Source organism: Xenopus laevis, chromosome 4S (genome assembly GCF_017654675.1).
Source record: "Xenopus laevis strain J_2021 chromosome 4S, Xenopus_laevis_v10.1, whole genome shotgun sequence".
NCBI lineage: Eukaryota > Metazoa > Chordata > Amphibia > Anura > Pipidae > Xenopus > Xenopus laevis.
The window spans coordinates 112,418,013-112,439,386 of NC_054378.1; the positions used below are offsets into that span (position 1 = coordinate 112,418,013).

Genomic DNA, 21,374 nt, shown 5'->3' on the forward strand with positions numbered 1-21,374 from the left:
TATTGCAAGCAGAGCCTGATTACCTTTGACTTTCTAATCTGCAAGTCACTTTGCCAGAATGGATTTATAACTGTGAAGATTATTAAGCAGATAAATGCTGAAGTTTTATCCTCAGTAGCAGCAAGATGGGATTCTGTGAGCATATAGAGACACACTATACACACATTCAAATACATGTGAACAGCGATTTTAGGTTTTTGGGTGAGCAGAAAAAAAATTGGTATCATTCTGAGAAAATGTCTGGTTAATGGGATAAAAGATAGAAGTACAGAAATCCATTGGGAACACAATACTTTACTGTGTTAATGACATGATTTGGGCAATAACACTATGGGGAGATTAACCAATATTATGCCAGATACTTAACCAACGACACTATTTTTAATAAACATGCCCCAATGTGGGTTCCGGGGCAGGTCCAGTTGGACAGATCTGTGTCCAACCTGGACCTGTAAAGTGAGAACCTGAACGTACTGGCCCTCTAAAGGGTCCCCTCTGTTTGCACTGCCTGATCCTGCAGGCTCTGACTCAATCTTCATTCCGACCCAGGACTCAATGCCAGGAAGTGACATCACTCCTGAGGCAGATCAACCAGGTCAGGAGGAATTCGTTAGACTTAACTGCAGGAGGTGGGCGGTGGAACGCAGCCTGCAATTGGACCGGGTAACCAGGATATTATAGCCGCACGGTAGAGTCCTGCAGCGGGTCGGGTTACCCTCAAAAACCTGCGGGTTGCAGGATGAAGTTTCAGGAGCGAGTAAAGACACAGGTCGGCGGTTCTCAGGGTTTGTGGGTCAGGTCGTGGTCTTCTCAATAGTGAGTTTTACTCCTTTTTTTCTGATCACACCTATTTCTAATGATGTCACTTCCGGCTTACAATGACAAGACTTCCTGTTTTACTCCTTTTTCCCCTGATCACACCTACTTCTAACGATGTCACTTCCGGCTTACAATGACAGCACTTCCTGTTTCTTAATGGTCAGCGGGATCAGGTTGCGGATAAGGTACTTGTGGGTCGGGTAGCGGATAAGTCCAGGTTGCGGGTTTAACAAATGCAGGACTCTACCACGCAGTCAGGAAACTGGGGTCTTTCCACCCAAAACCTCACCACATTGCAGGTATTCAGTGAGTATCCGACCCAGGACTCTGCTCCAATGTGACACCTTCTACAAGACCACTCAGAATAAGATGTTCTAAAGCAGGAGTCCCCAACCTTTTTTACCCGTGAGCCACATTCAAATGTAAAAAGAGTTGGGGAGCAACACAAGCATGAAAAAGTCCCTTGGGGTGCCAAAACAAGGTCTGTGATTGGCTATTTGGTAGCCCCTGTGTGGACTGGCAGCCTACAGGAGGCTCTACTTAACAATATACTTAGTTTTTATGCAATTAAAACTCGCTTCCAAGCTGGAATTCAAAAATAAGCCCCTGCTTTGAGGCCACTGAGAGCAACATCGAAGGGGTTGGAGAGCAAAATGTTGCTCAGGAGCTAATGGTTGGGGATCACTGTTCTAAAACAAAAAAACATGTAAAAGATTGTGTGCCGCCAATACTCTGAACCATCATATATTACCATTTGTACCAGTGATTGTCAACAGGCAGCCTTTATATGATTTATTAAAAGGGTACAGTGCTAAACGATCACAAAGGTAAAATGTAACCTGCAGCCCTGCTGAGAAGTAAAGGGGTCACATATGGGCGTATTATCATAGGCCTCAGAATGCACATTTCTAAAAAGTAAGTTTTTTGTTTTTTATGGTAGGGCTTTTGGGGAAGGTTTAAGGTAGGGCGAATAAATCAAGCAGAGGTTGCACAGCATGTCAGTCTAGGCAGCGTTAACCAAGTACAGGTATAGGGTCCTTTATCCAGAAAGCTCCGAATTACGGAAAGGCCGCCTCCGATAGACTTAATTTTATCCAAATATTTAAAATGTATTTCCTTTATCTCTGTAACAATAAAACAGAAGCTTCTACTCAATACAAACTTAGATATAATTAATCCTTATTGGAAGTAAAACCCAGCCTATTGGGTTTATTTAATGTTTACATGATTTTCTAGTAGTAAAGGTATGAAGATCCAAATTACAGAAAGATCAGTTATCCGGAAAACCCATACTTGTATATGGATGACTTGAAGAGACATTGTTTAACTACAGCTATACAATAATGTTTTATTAGAAAGAATTCAGTTGTGAAAACCCCTCACATTAATCCTGAACATGTTGTCATATACATGAAGTTATTTTTACACTAGGATATTTTCATGTTTCTTAAAGGGATCCTGTCATCAGAAAACATGTTTTTTTCAAAACACATCAGTTAATAGTGCTACTCCAGCAGAATTCTGCACTGAAATACATTTCTCAAAAGAGCAAACAGATTTTTTTATATTCAATTGTGAAATCTGACATGGGGCTAGACATTTTGTCAATTTCCCAGCTGCCCCTGGTCATGTGACTTGTGCCTGCACTTTAGGAGATAAATGCTTTCTGGCAGGCTGCTGTTTTTCCTTCTCAATGTAACTGAATGTGTCTCAGTGGGACATGGGTTTTTACTATTGAGTGTTGTTCTTAGATCTACCAGGCAGCTGTTATCTTGTGTTAGGGAGCCGTTATCTGGTGACCTTCCCATTGTTCTTTTGTTTGGCTGCTGGGGGGGGGGGGGTGATATCACTCCAACTTGCAGTACAGCAGTAAAGTGTTATTGAAGTTTATCAGAGCACAAGTTTATCAGAGCACAAGTCACATGACTTAGGGCAGCTGGGAAATTGACAATATGTCTAGCCCCATGTCAGATTTCAAAACTGAATATAAAAAAATCTGTTTGCTCTTTTGAGAAATGGATTTCAGTGCAGAATTCTGCTGGAGCAGCACTATTAACTGATTCATTTTGAAAAAAAATTTTTTTTCCCATGACAGTATCCCTTTAAGAACAAAAAATCTGTACTAAGTACAACCAATTAAATTCCACACCTTGAACGTCTATTGCAAAGACGAGAATATAAAGTCAAGCCGCTGACTTGGTCTTTGTGATTAGTGTAATCTCTGTCACTGGTGAAAATTGCTGACAATATTGAGCAGGGAATTTGAACGGGATGTGACCCAAATACATTCCAAACAGATTTTTCAAGTACATTCAGGTTCCAACAAGAGATAAAGACGCTGCAAGGAGATTCACAAAATCAACAGATTCTTAAAAGGGTTGTTCACCTTCCAAAACACTTTTCAATTTAGTTTTTTTTTTAAATTGTTCACCTTAAATAAAGACTTTTTTTTACCATTCTCCCAAAATTTAAGTTTAGAGTTGAATGTTCCTGTCTCTAGTGTTTCAGTCTGGCAGCTCAGTGATCCAGGAGCAGCTGAACTGTTACAATTTGCTGCATTTAGTTGATACATTTCTCAGCAATATCTCTGGAGTATTAGCAACTATTGTATCAATTCTAACAGCTGCCTGTAATGAAACCCAGAGATTCTGCTCAGCAGGGACAGAGATAAGAAATGTATCAACTAAATATATCAATTTAGAACAGTTAGAAAAAGTCATCAACTCCCCCACCCAATCTTTACAAGGTGAAAAATGAAACTTTACACTTCATTAATACAAAAAACTGTCACAAATAGAATAAAAATTGGGAAATGCAGCAAATTGTAATAGTTCAGAATCTGCTCCTGGATCACTGAGCTGCCAAACGCAACTTTGGGAAAATGGTAAAAAAATAAAAGATGCAAAGCAATTGAAAGAAGTCTGTTTATGGTGAACAATCTGAAAACAAAACTTGACTGAAAAATGTGTTTGGAAGGTGAACAATCCATCACAAACAAAAAACAACTGAAGTGTGAGTCAGGTGTCCTGATAGCCAGAACACCTGTCCTACAACTCCCAGCAACCCAGTTCAGACCACCATCAACAGTGCTAGCGATGGCTTAACACCAGTTCCCCATAGCTTAAAACATAACTTTTAATAACTTATTAGTTAAAAACCACACACACCCTTAGTGTGCCAAGCTTCCCACGACCAAACAAACACACTGCGTTAACTACGTCAGTGCTGGACAGTGTCCTTAAAAAACATTCAATAAAATTGCCCAGGATAACGAGTGGATGGTCTCGTGCCAACTTGCAGCGTGACCAAATACACCAAAGTGTTCCTAAAAGGAAAGTCTACCCCATTCAGGACTGTAACCCCCTCCCTTCCATTTTTCCAGGAGTACCTGCCTATCTACGTAGGGAGCGGTCAGAGCTACTCTCACCACCGTCCACCTATGCTGCCCTACGCGTTTCACCGACTCAGCGGCTTCTTCAGGGGCACCGCTGAGTCGGTGAAAAGTATAAAAACAGTACACATTTGTTAATTAAAGTATATTGGAAATAGGTTTCTTTTTCGATAAAGAAAGTAAAAATGGGATTTTATTGGTTTGCCTTTACATGCCCTTTAAAGGCTGGTACAGTGGCATCTTTTTTAAGTCTCTAATGGCTGCAGAGCTATTATGTAGAAACTTTGGAATGTGCACTAGGAAAACACACCCTGGAACTGGTCCATTTTGATAGTTCATAAGAAGCCCCCTTTATATGACACAATGTGAACATCCCACTTTGCAATCTGGTCACTATTTAGAATGACTAAACAAATGTACTTTTTGGTATACACTTATTAAGAGTTTGAGACTAGAAACTGGGGGATGGCTGGAAACTTTGTACTGTGCACAGTACAAAGTTTCCAGCCATCCCCCAGTTTCTGAATGGAGAAATCATGCTTGAATGCAAAGAATGTAAAGGATTACAAATTAACACCCGTCAATGGTGCAATGGTAGAATCCTTACCTTGATTGGTACAAACTGCTTGATGAATTTTACTCCGTGAGTTTCCATGTAAGCACCAGCTCGATTTGCCATCTCTTGATCAAAACCACGCAGCAATATTGATCGCACCATGACTGTTGCATCCAACCCAATGCCAGCAAGAAATCCCGCACACTCCAAAGCCACATAGGAAGCACCTACAACAAGCGTCTTTCCAGGGCAGTAAGGTAAGGAAAATAGATCATCACTACAATAAATAGAAACAAAAGCATAAGTAAATAGAAAGTTAAGAATGTCCACATGTCAACAGTAAAGAGATTTTTTTTTTTTTTACGATTCTCCAAAATACAGAAGTAATTTGGGACTAGTCACTGATGCAAAAGGGTAAATATTTAATTATCAAGTAGGTTTTATACAAGCTAATTTTTTTTTAAAAGGTTCAGCAAAACACATGGGCATCTGTTTCTGAACAAAGAGCAAGCAGTGTGCAAAATTTTTTTTTACTTGTACAAAGAGCTGATTGTTTACCAATTCCCTAGCTTGTTTCCCTTGTCTGTATTACTATTTAAAAAAAACAAAAAATCAACTTTTAAAGTGTGTCATCAATCACTATCAGTATGTACTAGTGATGTGCGGGCCAGCCCACGGGTTTACCTGTGGGTCGACTCCTGCACAAAACCTTTGGGTGGCGGGCAGCCACTACCTACTACTGCTGCCTTCCAGTACCGGAATTTAAAGACTTCCGCCTGCCCCCGCCCCTTTTGTGACATCACTGCAGGGTGGGGGCGGGTCTATAAAAAAAGAGGACAGGAGCGGGCCCGGTGCGGTTTGGGAGGGGGTGGGTTAAGGTCGAGAAATTCTCGACCCACACATCACTAGTATGTACCCTCAATAATCATCCTCTTATCAGAATATTCACAACAAATATAGTCTCTGCTGAAACAAAGTGTCTTAGCAAAGCCAATTATCAGTATTGTCTTACATAACAAGTAGCTCTGTATGTCATTGCCCTTAAGGACTTAATGACTGAATCACCAGTTACATTTTCTGTACCCAAGTAGGAACTGCATACACAAATCCTTAAGGTGCTGCACAATGTTATAAACACCTTAAAGGAGAACTAAACTCTAAAAATGAATGTGGCTAAAAAAGCCATATTTTATATACTGAACTTATTGCACCAGCCTAAAGTTTTCAGCTTGTCAATAGCAGCAATGATTCAGACTTATCCCAGGGGATCACCATCTTGGAAAGTGTCTGTGACACTCACATGCTCAGTGGGCTCTGAGCAGCTGTTGAGAAGCTAAGCTTAGGGCTCGTCACTAATTATCCAGCAGAAAATGAGGTTGGCCTGTAATATAAGATGATGCTACAGGGATTATTATTAAATTCTGATATATATTTAAAATAATTGGCTTGTGGACACTCCAATTCTTATAACCCTTGATTATGACAATTATTGATTTAAATTTTGGTCATTTCCACATTGACCTGCAATATAACCTGATGCTACAAGGCTGATTAATAAAATACTGATGCTAACTGCACTGGTTTCTGTGTTGCCATGTAGTAATTGTCTGTATTAATTACTAATCAGCCTTATATTGTGACATTTGTATTCTATGTGTACTGTATATTGTGAGTGGGTGCCTAAGCTCAGTAAGTGACAACAGCACAGAGCATGTGCAGTGAATCAGCAGAAAAGAAGATGGGGAGCTACTGGGGCATCTTTGGAGACACAGATCTTTACCACTAAAGGGCTGTGGTTGCCTTGGGCTGGTACAGAGGCCAAAACATAATGTACAACATTTCTATCTACTTCTTTAGTTAGGCTTTAGTTCTCCTTTAAGGACAAGGGCACACAGAGCATAGGTTCCACTGCTCTCAGACTGCTTATTTCTTTTTTGAGCTCCGTGTCCTCCACTCACAAGAACAGATTCGGCTTGTGTGCAGTCCATCGCAGTGGAGGTTGGCCTGCTTTCAAGATTTCAGGTTGACCTCTGCTCGGCCGAGTTCGACTGCACGCAAATGGACCTTATTCAAATCAGTGGAGATGGAGCAAAGCCCTTGGCCTAAATCTTACCTTGTAATGCAGTATTCCTTATCACCGGGTATATTCAAATACCGGGGTCTTTCTCCTGTTGCCACAACAAATGTTTCTGCTGTGAAGAAAGATTCCTTTCCTTTCTTGTTGGTGGCCTATATGACAAACAAAGTAAGGTTTTGCGATGTTTGAAGTGAGAGAGTCTGAAACCACTAAAGCAACAGAGCCACTTACTTTTATCTTGTGAGATTCAACGAATTCCCCATAAGCATTTTCATACCGAACTTGTTTGTCCCTCAGTGCCACTCGATAACCCCAGTTTAGTGAGCCGATGTAGTTCTGAATTGCCTCTCTCATCGTTTCCCAGTTGTGTTTAACTATAAAAACAATATGAACAGTTTTATGGTCACCATTGCATTGGAAAATAGTTACAGAGCAACTGATTCAGTAGTCACGACGCTAAAAGTGTCTCCATAATTTTAGAACAGCAGCTCTCTTGGGAGAGAACACAAAAAAGGCAACTACTAAGAGAGAAATGTTTCTGGAACAAGAAACATAGCTGTTTGTGCAAGGGTCTCGCTCCAGCTACAATAAATGATACAATACCTTGATCCTCGTATTCCCAACCAAACGTTCGTGAATCTTTCAACGACTGCCCCAGAATTGCAGCTTGATGCATCAGTTTTTTAGGAATGCAGCCAACATTTACACATGTACCACCAAGACCTAAATAACAGAGAAATAGACATACAAGATGGAATAAAACAAGGCTGAATTTGCAGGACATTAATTTCCCTTCAGACCTGTTAGAACATAACATGGGATTCCCTACCAAGAGAGGGAGACAAGAGATTCATTGGTGGGGAGGAAAAGAGATTTCACCATCAGCACAGGAAGGGTTTATTTACTGTAAGGCAGTCGGGTTATTGGATTCCATACCAAGAGAGGTGGGAATGAGTGATTCATTGGTGGGGAGGAAAAGAGATTTCACCATCAGCATAGGAAGGGGTTCTTTACTGTAAGGGCAGTTGTTAGAACATAAAGGAACAGGATTCCTTGTTTTGGCAAAAAGCTCTACCTAAACACGTAATGGGTGTGCAGTGTGTGAAGTGTGTGAATCTAAAAATAGCTTTCTTCTCTTTTGCATCACACAATACTCCCAAAAGGCTGGTAAGTGTTGCACAGAAGGTAACTCAGCAGATACTGTCATATTACTTGTTTTCTTGGATGTGGATGGGCATTGAATCTGTATATTAATCATGTTATTATTCTAAATTGCATGGACTAAAAATCTCAGGGTTCTAGGCCCACTGTAGAAAGAAGCAAAAACATCAACTTACCCCACGATGTTCCCTGAGGTGTAGGTACAACGAAATCAAGAACCATCACTTTTTTGCCAAATGATGCGGCTTCCTATAGAAAAAACCCAGTGTTACAAGGAAATGAAAACTATGTAACAAAGTTAACAATAAACTCAAGCACTACCAATGGCATGTAGCAATAACAGCATAGAAGAAATACCGCCTGTACAAACCAGCGACCCAATTTTTTCAGTACTCATCGGGCAACTGTAACAGGGGGTATATGATCACTCGCAATGGAACGTTAAATGTGGTTCCAATCACAACTTTGCCCAGATGGTACAGGAACTCTAACCTGTTCTTGCGCTTGCCAAGTCGTTTTCTTTAATTACTATCCACCACCATCAGGGTTGGTGGAGATTGCAATTTTTTTGGTGAAATTTTGATTTATGAAATTTTGATGGACATAAATATATTTGCTAATTTAGCATATATTGTAAATAAATTGTTCACTTATATAAATGAGGAAAAGCCACAGTGCTGCAGTCCGATACATAAACACCAGCTACATGTTTTATGTCCTTCTAAGCAATTTATTGAACACAAGTGATCTAGTACCTTTGAGCATGCAAGGCCACCCGATCCTCCTCCAATTACAATAAGATCATAATCATAGGTCACAGTGTTGTCATCCAGCAATTTCGCCAGTGATCCATCTTTATGAGCCTGTGAAGAGATTTTGTTTATAAGCAAATTGCTCTCCATTGGCAAGCAGCTTAATCACATTAAAATAACATCACTTCCACAAACTTTGCATACTTTTTCCTGCCTATGAACGCAGACTGTGCAAATTTTGCAGAAGGGTTTTTTTTTCCTCAGAGGGCAATAAATAGGAAATAAAGTACAGAGTATTAAAAGTCATTAAGGCGTTCCATGAAAATATAAAAAAGGAACAAGGTTACAGGCAGAGTGCTTTGGAACTAAAAGGTGACTGCTAACTTCTTTGTATTTTACAACAGTGCATGATGTGGATATATTACAGGTTATTCAAGGCTCTGGGGTATTATGTGAGAAATAACCTTCCACAACCCACAATGTAAAAACATGCCCAATATGACAAACTGCCTGTGAAATTCAAGTGGCTCAAGTCTCCAGATTGTGGACACAAATTCTCTCCAAATAACCAAACCCAAGAGTCCACAAGAACAAGGGTCAGAGCATAACCATAGAAAAAGAGGATCATTCTTAAAGGAGTAGCTAGAAAGAGAGATTTTTGTACTTACCGTTAAATCTTTTTCTCTTGTCCTATATTGGGGGACACAGGCACCATGGGGATGAAGATCCTGCAGCTTGGAAAAGGACACTAACTTGTTAACTTTTGACTCCTCCTCCTGCTCTGGGCTTCATCCCCTGCCTCCTCCTCCTATATTCAGTTTCAACCGAAGAGGAGTATAAGATAAGCAACCCAAAACAGAGAAGGAGTCCTCAACCCCCTCAGAACCCTCAAAACAAGGACTCCCAAAACGCAATACATTGCACAGTAGTAAACAACAGGGCGGGAAGGCCTGTGTCCCCCAATATAGGACAAGAGAAAAAGATTTAACGGTAAGTACAAAAATCTCTCTTTCTCTTGCCTAATTGGGGGACACAGGCACCATGGGGATGTCCCAAAGCAACCCCTGAGGGCGGGACACTGTAACCCCAAAGATGATCAGGTAATGACAGCCTGTAACACCTTCCTCCCGAAGCTGGCTTCGGCTGAGGCCTGTGTGTGCAGCCTATAGAAGCGCGTGAAGGTATGCGGAGATGCCCATGTAGCTGCTCTGCAGACTTGCTCAACAGACGCTTGATGACGAATTGCCCAAGACGTGCTCAAGGCTCGTGTTGAGTGAGCTCTAACTTGAAGTGGAGGCTCCTTGCCCTTCACGGAGTATGCTCTGATGATGGTGGATCTGATCCACTTAGCTATCGTTGCCTTGGAAGCTTTCGTGCCCTTCTTGGGGCCACTCGGGAGAACAAAAAGAGAGTCAGACCTCCTCATCCCTTGTGTTGCATCTAAGTATGCCCTGATTGCTCGAACCACATCCAACTTGTTTAGCTTGGTCTCCAAGGGGTTCCGGGGCTCCGGACATAGCGAAGGAACTATCAAGTCCTGGTTGAGGTGAAACTCTGAGACAACCTTGGGGAGGAAGTCAGGCGTGGGACGAAGAACGACCTTGTCCTTGTGGATGATGGTGAACGGGGACCTGCAAGAGAGTGCAGCCAGTTCCGAAACTCTACGTGCAGACGTGATTGCCAGTAGGAAAACAACCTTTTCGGTAAGAGTGGCTAGCGGAATGACCGCAATAGGTTCATAAGGGTCCTCCTGAAGGACGGAGAGAACCAAATTGAGATCCCATGGGGGAACTGGACATCGATAGGGAGGCACGATTCTAGTCGCTCCTTGTAAAAAAGTCTTGATATGGCTCCGTAAGGCAAATCTTTTCTGAAAGAGAATGGAAAGGGCCGATACCTGCACCTTCAGAGAGCTCAGCGCCAAGCCCTTGTTGAGCCCATCTTGGAGGAAGGAAAGAATGTCACTCTCAGAGGCCCTCTGTGGATCTACGTCTCCTTGTTCGCACCAGCCGATGAAGGTCCTCCACACTCTATGATAGACCTTCGCGGATACTGGCTTACGTGCCCGCAGCAAGGTTGGGATGGCTGCCGTGGGGACCCCCGATCTTCGAAGGACTAAGGTTTCAAGAGCCACGCCGTTAAAGCCCAGCGAGGAGAATTCGGGTGGTTGACGGGCCCTTGTGTTAGCAGGTCCTCCCTTGCCGGGAGATGAAATGGGACGTCGATGGACAGGTCCACCACGTCGGCGAACCAAGCCCGTCTTGGCCAGTAGGGTGCCACAAGGATGGTCCGTGTTCCCTCTCTCTTTATCTTCTTGATGAGTCTCGGAAGCAGAGCTAGTGGAGGGAATGCGTAGGCCATGGCGAAGTTCCATGGAATCACCAGAGCGTCTACCGCGAGAGCTAACGGGTCTATGCTTCTGGCAACGAAGTTCTGAACCTTCCGGTTGCATCTGGATGCCATGAGATCCACCTCTGGAAGACCCCACCTGTCCACGATCAGTTGGAAAACCTCCTGGTTGAGACTCCACTCGCCCTGATCCAGAGTTTCTCTGCTCAGGTAGTCTGCGAGCCAGTTGTCGACCCCTGGTATGTGTACCGCGGAGAGCTCTGGAATGTTGTCTTCTGCCCAAGTCAGAATCTTGGCTGCCTCCAGTAAGGACGCGGGACTGCGAGTGCCCCCTTGGTGGTTCACGTAGGCCACAGCGGTCACGTTGTCCGACTGAATCCTCACTGCCTTGCCCCGAAGGAATGGCGAGAATTGTTGCAGTGAGTACAGGATGGCTCTTAGTTCCAATAAGTTGATCTGGAGAAGTCTCTCCTCTTGGCTCCAACAGCCCTGGGCTGTTCTTTGGCCTAGAACTCCGCCCCACCCTGTTAGGCTTGCGTCTGTCGTGACCACCGTCCAAGTGTGGTTGGGAAAGGGCCTTCCCTGCGTGAAACGGAGAGGATGGGTCCACCAGAGAAGGGACTTCTGAACCTGCACCGGGATCACGATCAGGCGGTCCAAATGCCGTCGATCCCTCCGTTGATGCCTGAGAATCAGGTGTTGGAGAGGCCTGGTGTGGAATTGGGCATATGGGATGGCCGGAAATGAGGCGACCATTGTACCCAGTGTTCGCATGGCCGTGCGAAGAGGGACCGGGGAGATTGATCTGAGAGTCTGTATGCGCGTCCGTAAGACTTTGGCCTTCTCCCGTGGAAGGAAGACCGTCGCTCGTTGGGAGTCTAGAATCAGCCCCAGGTATTCTATGGTCTGAGCCGGGCAGAGATGTGACTTCTTGTAGTTGATGACCCAACCCAGGGTCTCCAGAGCCTTGAGTGTCTGAGAAGTGTGTGACTGGGCAATCGCCGCAGACGGACCCTTGACCAGGAGGTCGTCCAGGTAGGGAATAACTGTGATGCCCCTGATCCTGAGCTGTTCTAGTGCTGCTGCCATCACCTTGGTGAAGGTCCTGGGAGCGGACGATAGACCGAATGGCAGCGCCACGAACTGCCAATGAGAGCCGTTGACATAAAACCTGAGGAATCTGTGATGATTCGGGTGAATCGGGATATGGAGGTAGGCGTCCTTGACGTCTATGACTGACATGAATTCGTTTTCCTCCATGGATGCCAAAACCGACTGTATGGATTCCATTTTGAAATGGAGCTTTCTCACAAAGGGGTTGAGGTCCTTTAAGTCCAAAACCGGCCTCAGGGAACCGTCCTTTTTGGGGACCATAAAAAGGTTGGAATAGTATCCCCATCCTCTTTCCCCTGGAGGCACTGGTTGAATAGTTCCTGCCGAACAGAGGTTTTGGATTACTGAGAGGAACTTTTGCCTTCTGGGAACAACTAGGGGCAGTCGGGATATGAAAAATCTGCGGGGAGGACGATGAACAAAGTCTATGAGGAGACCCTGAGACACAACTTGAATGACCCAGAGGTCCCGTATTTGGTCTTTCCACACCTCTCGAAAGGACATTAGACGGCCGCCCAGAGGGGTCCCTCCGAGGGTGGGTACGCCTTCATGCTGTGGCGGATTTGTCCTGGGAGGGCTTGGCCTGTCCCTTTGAAGACGACCAGTGGGCTCCTTGCTTGTGCTGGTAGCGTTGGCGAAAATTGGAGGTGGACTTGTCCGCTTGAGACTTCGTCCGCTGTCCCTGGCGAAAGGGCCGAAAAAACGGTCTTCTCTTGAAAGTTGCTCTCTTCGCTCTAGTTTGAGGGAGCAAGGTACTCTTACCGCCAGTGGCTTGTGAGATGATCTTGTCTAACTCGGCCCCAAAGAGCTGTTTGCCCAGGAAGGGGAGGCTAACGAGTGATCGCTTGGATGTCAAATCAGCTGACCATGACTTCAACCAAAGGAATCTTCGGGCGGCTATCGATTGAGCTGATGCCTTAGCCACCAGTTTAGCAGCATCTAGTGAAGCGTCACAGATATAGGAAGTGGCGTCTGCTATTTGTGATAAGAGGGCGTCAGTAGAGGGGTCATCGGACCCAATAAGTTGTGCTGTCTGTTCAACCCAAACTTCCATAGCCTTGGCTACCCAGGCTATAGCAAATATTGGTCTGAAAGCCATACCGGAAGCTGTAAAGGTTGCCTTGCAGAATCCTTCTAGACGCTTGTCAATTGGATCCTTGAATGACGCTGCGTCTGCCACAGGGATAGTGGTGGCCTTGGAAAGTCTGGAAACTGGTGGATCAACCGCCGGAGGGGATGACCAGAGATCAATGCAATCTTGTGGGAAAGGATAGGTTTGGGAAAAACGCCTGGAGATTTGCACTCTGTGATCAGGGGTTTTCCATTGAGATTTGACAATTTCCTCTAATTGCTCATATGCTGGGAAGATGTAAGTGGCTTTCTTTTGCCTCTTAAAGATGTTCTTGGCTGGCTCTACAGTCGAATTTGTGTCTTCGATATTGAGCGTTGTAAGTACTGCCTGTATAAGTCCCTCTACCTCCCTTTGGGTTCTGGGAGTGTCCTGATCTGGGTCAGGCTGATCCTCTGAATCGTCGCCCGAAGGAATTTGTCCCTCCTCATCAGAGGGGCTAAACTGTTCCCCAGGGGAATCTGGGGGCGAGATAACGGATCGTTTAGAGGCAGTAGGTCTATTGTCCTGTGACCTAGTAGGATTAGACAGTCTTTCTAGAACCTTGTCTAAAGTCTCAGGAATGCGGGATAAATTTTGTAGTCCAGCAAGTGAGATAGAGAGAGCACGGACCAAATCGGTGTCTGAAGTGCTGGCAGTGCTGGCTGTGTTTGCGACAGGTGGAGAGGGAGGGTGTCTACACGCTGCGCACACAGATTCAGACGAAACACTCTGAAATTTGGTGTTGCACACTGCACATGCAAGGTAAGACACTTGTGCAGCCTTGCGAGAAGGTGCTGAGGACTTTGAGGTCCTGGGCTCCTCTGTTTTGTCTGCCATATCCTGGTGGCAATACAGCCTGAAAACTCCTTATATAAAGATAAAAGGAGGGGCAGGGGATAACCTGGCGCAGGGCCTTTGGAATAGAGCCTGCAATAGAGAAGGGAAATATTGATTATTCCCAGCTCCCTAAGTCACATGTCAGCATAAAAGTACAGGCAGCCTAATGCGCATAGGAGCGGTGTATCGAGTACTCGCCTGAAAGGTTGTCTCTCAAAGTGAGGGGTCCGGTGTCTCTCTGGTGTGGGCGACAGGAGAGCAGTCGCGGGAGAGCTGAAGCGCGCAGGAGGTTGCCGGCTGCGAAGCGAACAACCGGAAGTGCGTTGTTCCGCTCGTTTTGGCGCCAGTGACCAGTATGCGTATCACCGCCGCATGGCGCCCAGGAGACAGAGAGAACCGGAAGTGCGCGCCTGAGAATGGCGCTGAGTGACGAGCGCTGTGTGACTTAGGGAGCGCGCCTGTGAGTTGGGCCCTTAGGAGGGGGGAGAGGCGGACACAGGTGACATAGATATACTCACCCAGTCCATCCAGCCTTTGAGTGCCCATGGAACTTGGAAATCCCTGTAGATATAAAAAAATATATATATATCTTGCTAAACACAAGGAAACAATTAATTAATGTGAATAGCAAGACTGGTTCAGACCTCCGTAGAGCGGAAACGCAGTCACAGGGAATGAGGGGAGCTAGCCTGCAGACCTCCGTAGAGCGGAAAGGCTGTTGGGCACAGGATCTTTTCTTTTTAGGTTGGAACCTAAAACAGCTGGGGGGGCGCGTGAAAATAATCAATGGCCCCCATCTGTGGCATGATCATAACCGTGGTCCTAGATCAATTGCTCCAGCCACAAGTTTTTCTGTGTCTTCTCCTCTGAGGACACTAAAAGAAACTGAATATAGGAGGAGGAGGCAGGGGATGAAGCCCAGAGCAGGAGGAGGAGTCAAAAGTTAACAAGTTAGTGTCCTTTTCCAAGCTGCAGGATCTTCATCCCCATGGTGCCTGTGTCCCCCAATTAGGCAAGAGAAATGTTGTACATTATGTTAAGTGCTTCTGTACCAGCCCAAGGCAACCACTGCCCTTTATCAGTAAAGATCTGTGTCTCCAAAGATGCCCCAATAGCTCACCATCATCTTTTCTGCTGATTCATTGCACATGCTCTGTGCTGCTGTCACTTACTGAGCTTAGAGACCCACTCACAATATACAGTACACATAGAATAGAAATGTCATAATATAAGGCTGTTTAGTAATTAATACAGATAATTACTACATGGCAGCACAGAAACCAGTGCAATTAGCATCAGAATTTAATATCCAACCCTGTAGCATCAGTTTATATTACAGCTAAACCTCATTTTCTGCTGGATAATTAGTGACGACCCCTAAGCTTAGCTTCTCAACAGCTGCTCAGAGCCCACTGAGCACGTGAGTGTCACAGACACTTTCCAAGACACTTTTCCGTCTGACGAAGGGGCACGCCCCCGATACGTAACGTTGCAATAAACACGCAGGGCCTTGCCCGCATGCATTGAGCTCTGAGTGCCGGTTTTCTTCTTGTTAACGTGCTTCATTAAGGGTTGCTGATCCCTTCCAACTGTGCACCGGGCCAGCTTATACCAGAGAGGCCAGGGAGTGCTGGCGGGTTTTGGAATTTGGATAAATCCATTGACTCAGACTCCTCAGTTTAAGGTACCTCAGACTCCTCTCTTTTTAAAAGAGCAGGAACAGCAAAAACTGCCTTTCTTGCCTTCACGCTCTTTGAGGGTTTCGGAGTGGTTTTCGTTAAAAAATCCCAGCATCAAAACGAAAGAGTCACCCGATTGACGTGTGATTTTATTGCAACTTTTTCCCCGCACATGCTTTTTTTCCCCATTCGGATGTATTGGTAAATTAAGGGCATTCAGATTTGGGAGTTCCATGCACGTACCTCCCATGTCGCCTAACCCTAGTCTGGAAAGTGTACCTGTTCATGCACTCAATTATGTATGCCCTGATCTCGAGGTAAATACATTTTGGAGGATTCACTGCTACAAAGATCTAAAAGTATCCCAAACATGAAATGCTAAGATGGCTGGTTCCTCATATGGGCAGGAACACAGAGAAAAAGCACATCATCTCTCTCATCATTCAATTATTCACTACTTAATTACCTGAAGTGTCTTATCGCAGCCTCCAACATGCGTTTTATTTACAAAGACATTGGGAACAGTTCTTTGTCCGGTCAATTCATGCAGCGCTTCCTGGATAGCGGCACCATCATCTGGAATGGGAAACACAGACATGGATAAAAACAGTTGATATTTCCATGGAGGAAGTTCATGTGTAACACGCTTCATAACTGGATAAAGTGTCACCCAGACGCAAAAATCTGCATAATAAAAGTCCTTTTTAAATTAAACATGAAATTATCTAATTTCTATGTTTTATTAAAGCATTCATAGATGTTGTACTCATTTAAAAATCTCAGCTGTCAATCAAATATTGTCTGCCCCTCCTCTATGCCTTAGGCAGACAATTACTTTCACTTTCCATTCAGCACTTCCTACATGTCACTGCTCTCCCCACATTCCACTGTTCTCTCCACAGTTTAATTGTGTAGCCAGGGCATGGGGATGGACATCAGGTCCCCCATTCTGGGGCACAAACAAGATTTTGAGATGATACAAGGCTTGTCTTAATAACAGTGTCCACAAAATGGCTCCTGCCTGTTTGCTATAATTATGAATTCCCAGAAACAAGATTCATTTAATTGATATAGTGTAATTAAAGTTAATTTTGCTCAACTAATGTGATAAAATAGAATTTTGAGTATTTTTTCTGGGTGACTGGTCCCCTTTAAACAGGACTTGATGCACAGCCCTCCAACGTATCTATACGTGTTAGACTTTCTATAGCTCCATACAGTGGCAAACCCTTAATAGGCAAATTGTGTTTACTACACACCTCCTGCCGGATTTGTTTTTAAAGTGGAAATAACCTTTCAGTTAACCCTTAGGCTGTTATAAAATGCCCTGTTCTGGTCAACTTCTTTTTAACTGTTACATTTTTTTTATAGATTTCAAAAGTTTTGTCTCCTGCTACACCTCTAGAAAAGCATTTGTTTTTCAGTAAGTTACACCGCAAATAGCCATGCTCCATTTTAGTTTCTTCTAAGGTTATCGGCTCTGTTGTGCATGTATGCATGAGGCTTACGAATAAATCACTTCATTGCACCAAGCAAGTTATCAGAGTGCTGTTGCATTATTTTGATGTAATATTGATCGCTCTGTGGGAAAGGGGTCTGCCATCACCTGACACATCCAAAAGTCCAGATGGTTCATTTTTCCAATATAATGTCTTGTAGGGGAATAGTGACACTACAGGAGGTGCACTTTTGCACTGAAACCAACTCTGGGTGTCTGAACATAGGCCGACACTGAGCATCAGCCTAAGGTTAGGGGCACATGGGGTAAAAATTATCCGCTTTCTCCGCCTTGAGAGAAAAGCAGACACTCACCTGAATGCATGGAACAACAAGTAAATTATGGAATATTATGCAAGTTATTACAAAAGAAAATTTTTCAACTTTTATAATCAGTGATTCATGAGCTTAAAGGGCATGTAAAGGCAAAAAAATAAAATCCAATTTTTAATATCTTTAATGAAAATGAAACCTATCTCCCATATACTTTAATTAAAAAATGTGTACCGTTTTTATAAGAAACCTGACTGTATGCAGTGAAATTCTCCCTTCATTTACTGCTGTGGATAGGAATTGTCAGACGGTCCCTAACTGCTGAGCAGGGAAACAATCATACTTATGAACAGCAGGGGGAGCCCCCGCCTTACTTCCCAGCCATGCGGAACTCAAGCAGCTTTGTTTATGACGATCCCTAAGCAGCCCAGACCACACTGAGCATGTGCACAGTCTTAGTCTTGCAAAGATGTTTAACAAAGTTACAAGATGGTGACCCCCTGTAGCCAACTTTGAAAGCATAAATCATTTGTTTGATTAGGCTTGTGGTGCAGTAAGTTTATGTTTATATAGTGAATAAAGTACCCCCTTTTGTAAAATATAAGGATATTATAAGTTACCGAGGAGTTTCATGACCATATAAAAACACGAGGCCGAAGGCCGAGTGTTTTTATACAGGTCAGGAAACTCCGAGGTAACTTCTAATATCCTCATATTTTACAACTGGGGGTACTTTATTTATTATAATACACAAGTTTCGGTGAGTCATGTGACAGAAATGACATCAGAACTCACCGTTTATAAGGATATAATTTACAGGATATTCATGGCTTTTGTGTATTATATTTAGTATACAAAATACAGCATTTCTAGCCTTATTCTATTTTAGACTTTAGTTGCCCCAGAACCTACATTGCCCTGTGTGGACTGGCTATTTGGACTACCCCCTACTTTGAGATATTTTTTCTAATATGGCAGTTTATCCTTCACACTATTCTAAATGTTGTCCCTTACAGCAGATTAAATGAAAAGGCCATAAAGACAATTTCTCTTTAAACCTTTGCGTATTGACACAATATTCCCAAGAAATTAATCAGCATTTCCAGTTGAGTACACGGCTGAAACCTCTAACAACGCACTGGTTCTAGGGAAGAGCATTATCCAGCAGTCGAGCAGTTTGACTGTTACTCAATGAAGCTGTTGCTTACCACACTCATCCAGTTCCAGGGAGTGGTACTCTGCACCCAGAGAGGAAAAAAGGTCTTTTACCTGCAGAGATAAGAAGTTACAGCTCAGATATTGTGATGCACAGTTAGGCAAGTTTACCAGCTTCCTGGTCCCCTATTTTAATTTTTTTCTGGCATTTGGCTTCCCTGGGGGACCCCAGCAGTGACAGCATCTGGTTGCTCTATAGTTACGTCCCCAAAAGACAGGCTATCGGACAAGAAATATAGCCCCGCCAGTATGTTGTTAAACTTTATCTCCCGGGACTCCCTGACAGCCTTCAGAATTCTGCTGGGAGTTGTAGAGGACTATAAGGTGCCAAACATTAGCTTATTTTTCTGCCTGGCCACAGTCTGGGAATCTCTAAAACCAAGTGTGGAGAATGGAGATCAGAGGAAAAGCGAAGGCATTTTCCAGCAGCCAAAATCCCAAGGATATTCACCCCCTGAATTTGCAGAGGGTGGTAGAGAAGAATTGACTGGCTCTGCCCAAGCCTGGACAGTTCCCTTTAGGAGGGCAGATATAAGGGGATATTCACTGAAAGCCTAAGTGAGTTACAAAGGGACCAAGGTTCTACAAGTCAGCAACACAGACATTCTGATACACTGATTCAAGGCTGCCTAGTAGGGACCTCCAGCAAAAATATTTTTGGTCCCCTGTTTTTTTTCTCTCTAGTGTTTGGTGTCCCTAGGGGTTCCCGGCAGTGACAGTGTCTGGACAAGTAATTTAACCCCATCAGTATGTAGTTGAACTCTTAACTCCCAGGACTCCCTAGCAGCCTTCAGAAGAATGCTGGGGGTTGTAGAGGACTAGAAGATGCCAATCATTTGCTTATTTATCTGCATGTCTGCAGTTTAGGGATCTCTTAAAAGATGTGTGGCGACCAAAGATAAAAGTAGGAACCCGTCTGGCTAAATGTAAAGGATATTAACCCAAGTTGCAGGGAATCACAAACTTGGAGCTGCTTTTAGGGGGGGGGGGGCAGGTGATGCAGGTATAATGGCTCCTCAGTTAAAGCCTTACTTGGGTACAAGGGGCCCCTCAGTGAAAGCGTTACTTGGGTACAAGGGGCCCCTCAGTGAAAGCCTTACTTGGGTACAAGGGGCCCCTCAATGAAAGCCTTACTTGGGTACAAGGGGCCCCTCAATGAAAGCCTTACTTGGGTACAAGGGGCCCCTCAGTGAAAGCCTTACTTGGGTACAAGGGGCCCCTCAGTGAAAGCCTTACTTGGGTACAAGGGGCCCCCTCAGTGAAAGCCTTACTTGGGTACAAGGGGCCCCCTCAATGAAAGCCTTACTTGGGTACAAGGGGCCCCCTCAATGAAAGCCTTACTTGGGTACAAGGGGCCCCCTCAATGAAAGCCTTACTTGGGTACAAGGGGCCCCCTCAATCAAAGCCTTACTTGGGTACAAGGGGCCCCTCAATGAAAGCCTTACTTGGGTACAAGGGGCCCCTCAATGAAAGCCTTACTTGGGTACAAGGGGCCCCCCAATGAAAGCCTTACTTGGGTACAAGGGGCCCCTCAATGAAAGCCTTACTTGGGTACAAGGGGCCCCTCAATGAAAGTCTTACTTGGGTACAAGGGCCCCCCCAATGAAAGCCTTACTTGGGTACAAGGGGCCCCTCAATGAAAGCCTTACTTGGGTACAAGGGGCCCCTCAATGAAAGTCTTACTTGGGTACAAGGGCCCCCCCAATGAAAGCCTTACTTGGGTACAAGGGCCCCCCCAATGAAAGCCTTACTTGGGTACAAGGGGCCCCTCAATGAAAGTCTTACTTGGGTACAAGGGGCCAATCAGTGAAAGCCTTACTTAGGAACATGGAGCTAGGGATCAAACTCCCTGGTTGCCCCTGTCAGTATCCCCCCGAGAAGGAGTATCAGCCCACGGGAAGAGCCGCTCTCTACTGCAACTCTGTAAGGAGGGTCGGACCCACTTTGTCGTCTTACCCGGTCGCAGTAGGGACAGTAGCTCTTGCTGAACACCATAACCCGGTTGCTGTCGATCAGCTCCTTGACCCGGGCCTGAAACAGCTCGCGGCCGGTTGGCGGCATGATGGCAACTAGCGGCTACTACTGAATATGGCCCTGAGCAGACACCTTACTTCTCAACGCTGTCTTCCCGCCTAGAACCACCTCATTGGAGGAACGCCCGTCCCAAACCACTGACGCCAAACACGCCTCGCCACGCCCACCCGCCGAACCTCGTGACCCAAGGATGAATAGGCAGGAGCGCGGTTACGTGAGGCGATTACGCTTTGTGGTGAGAAGTAATTGGCTTATAAATGAGAGTATGACACCGGGCTGCTCTATACTGGAGATGCGAGGTCTTTATGTGCCGCAAGTAGGGCTCTGTGGAGAGTTAGGGGGATAGTTCACCTTTAACTTGTACTATGTTACAGCATAGCTAATGCTAAGCAACTTTTCAATTGGTCTGTGTTTATTTTTTTTATAGTTTTTTTAATTATTTGCCTTTTCCCTCCAGCTCTTTCCATTTTCAAATAGGGGTCACTGACCCCATCTTAAACACATGCTCTG

General features: G+C 44.6%; 1 protein-coding gene across 1 annotated transcript in view; it reads right to left on the bottom strand.

The window, feature by feature from the left end:
* txnrd3.S (thioredoxin reductase 3 S homeolog) overlaps positions 1–20,993 on the bottom strand; it is a 28,496-nt gene extending 7,503 nt beyond the window's left edge. The window contains exons 1-9 of the mRNA NM_001353386.1: positions 20,787–20,993; positions 18,824–18,884; positions 16,312–16,421; positions 8,760–8,867; positions 8,181–8,253; positions 7,447–7,566; positions 7,075–7,217; positions 6,880–6,995; positions 4,818–5,043 (exon numbers count right to left, since the gene is read on the bottom strand). Of these exons, the coding sequence (NP_001340315.1) occupies positions 4,818–5,043; positions 6,880–6,995; positions 7,075–7,217; positions 7,447–7,566; positions 8,181–8,253; positions 8,760–8,867; positions 16,312–16,421; positions 18,824–18,884; positions 20,787–20,891 (1,062 nt within the window). The 5' untranslated portion in view covers positions 20,892–20,993. The remainder of the gene's footprint in view (positions 1–4,817; positions 5,044–6,879; positions 6,996–7,074; positions 7,218–7,446; positions 7,567–8,180; positions 8,254–8,759; positions 8,868–16,311; positions 16,422–18,823; positions 18,885–20,786) is intronic.
* Positions 20,994–21,374: the final 381 nt, after the last annotated feature.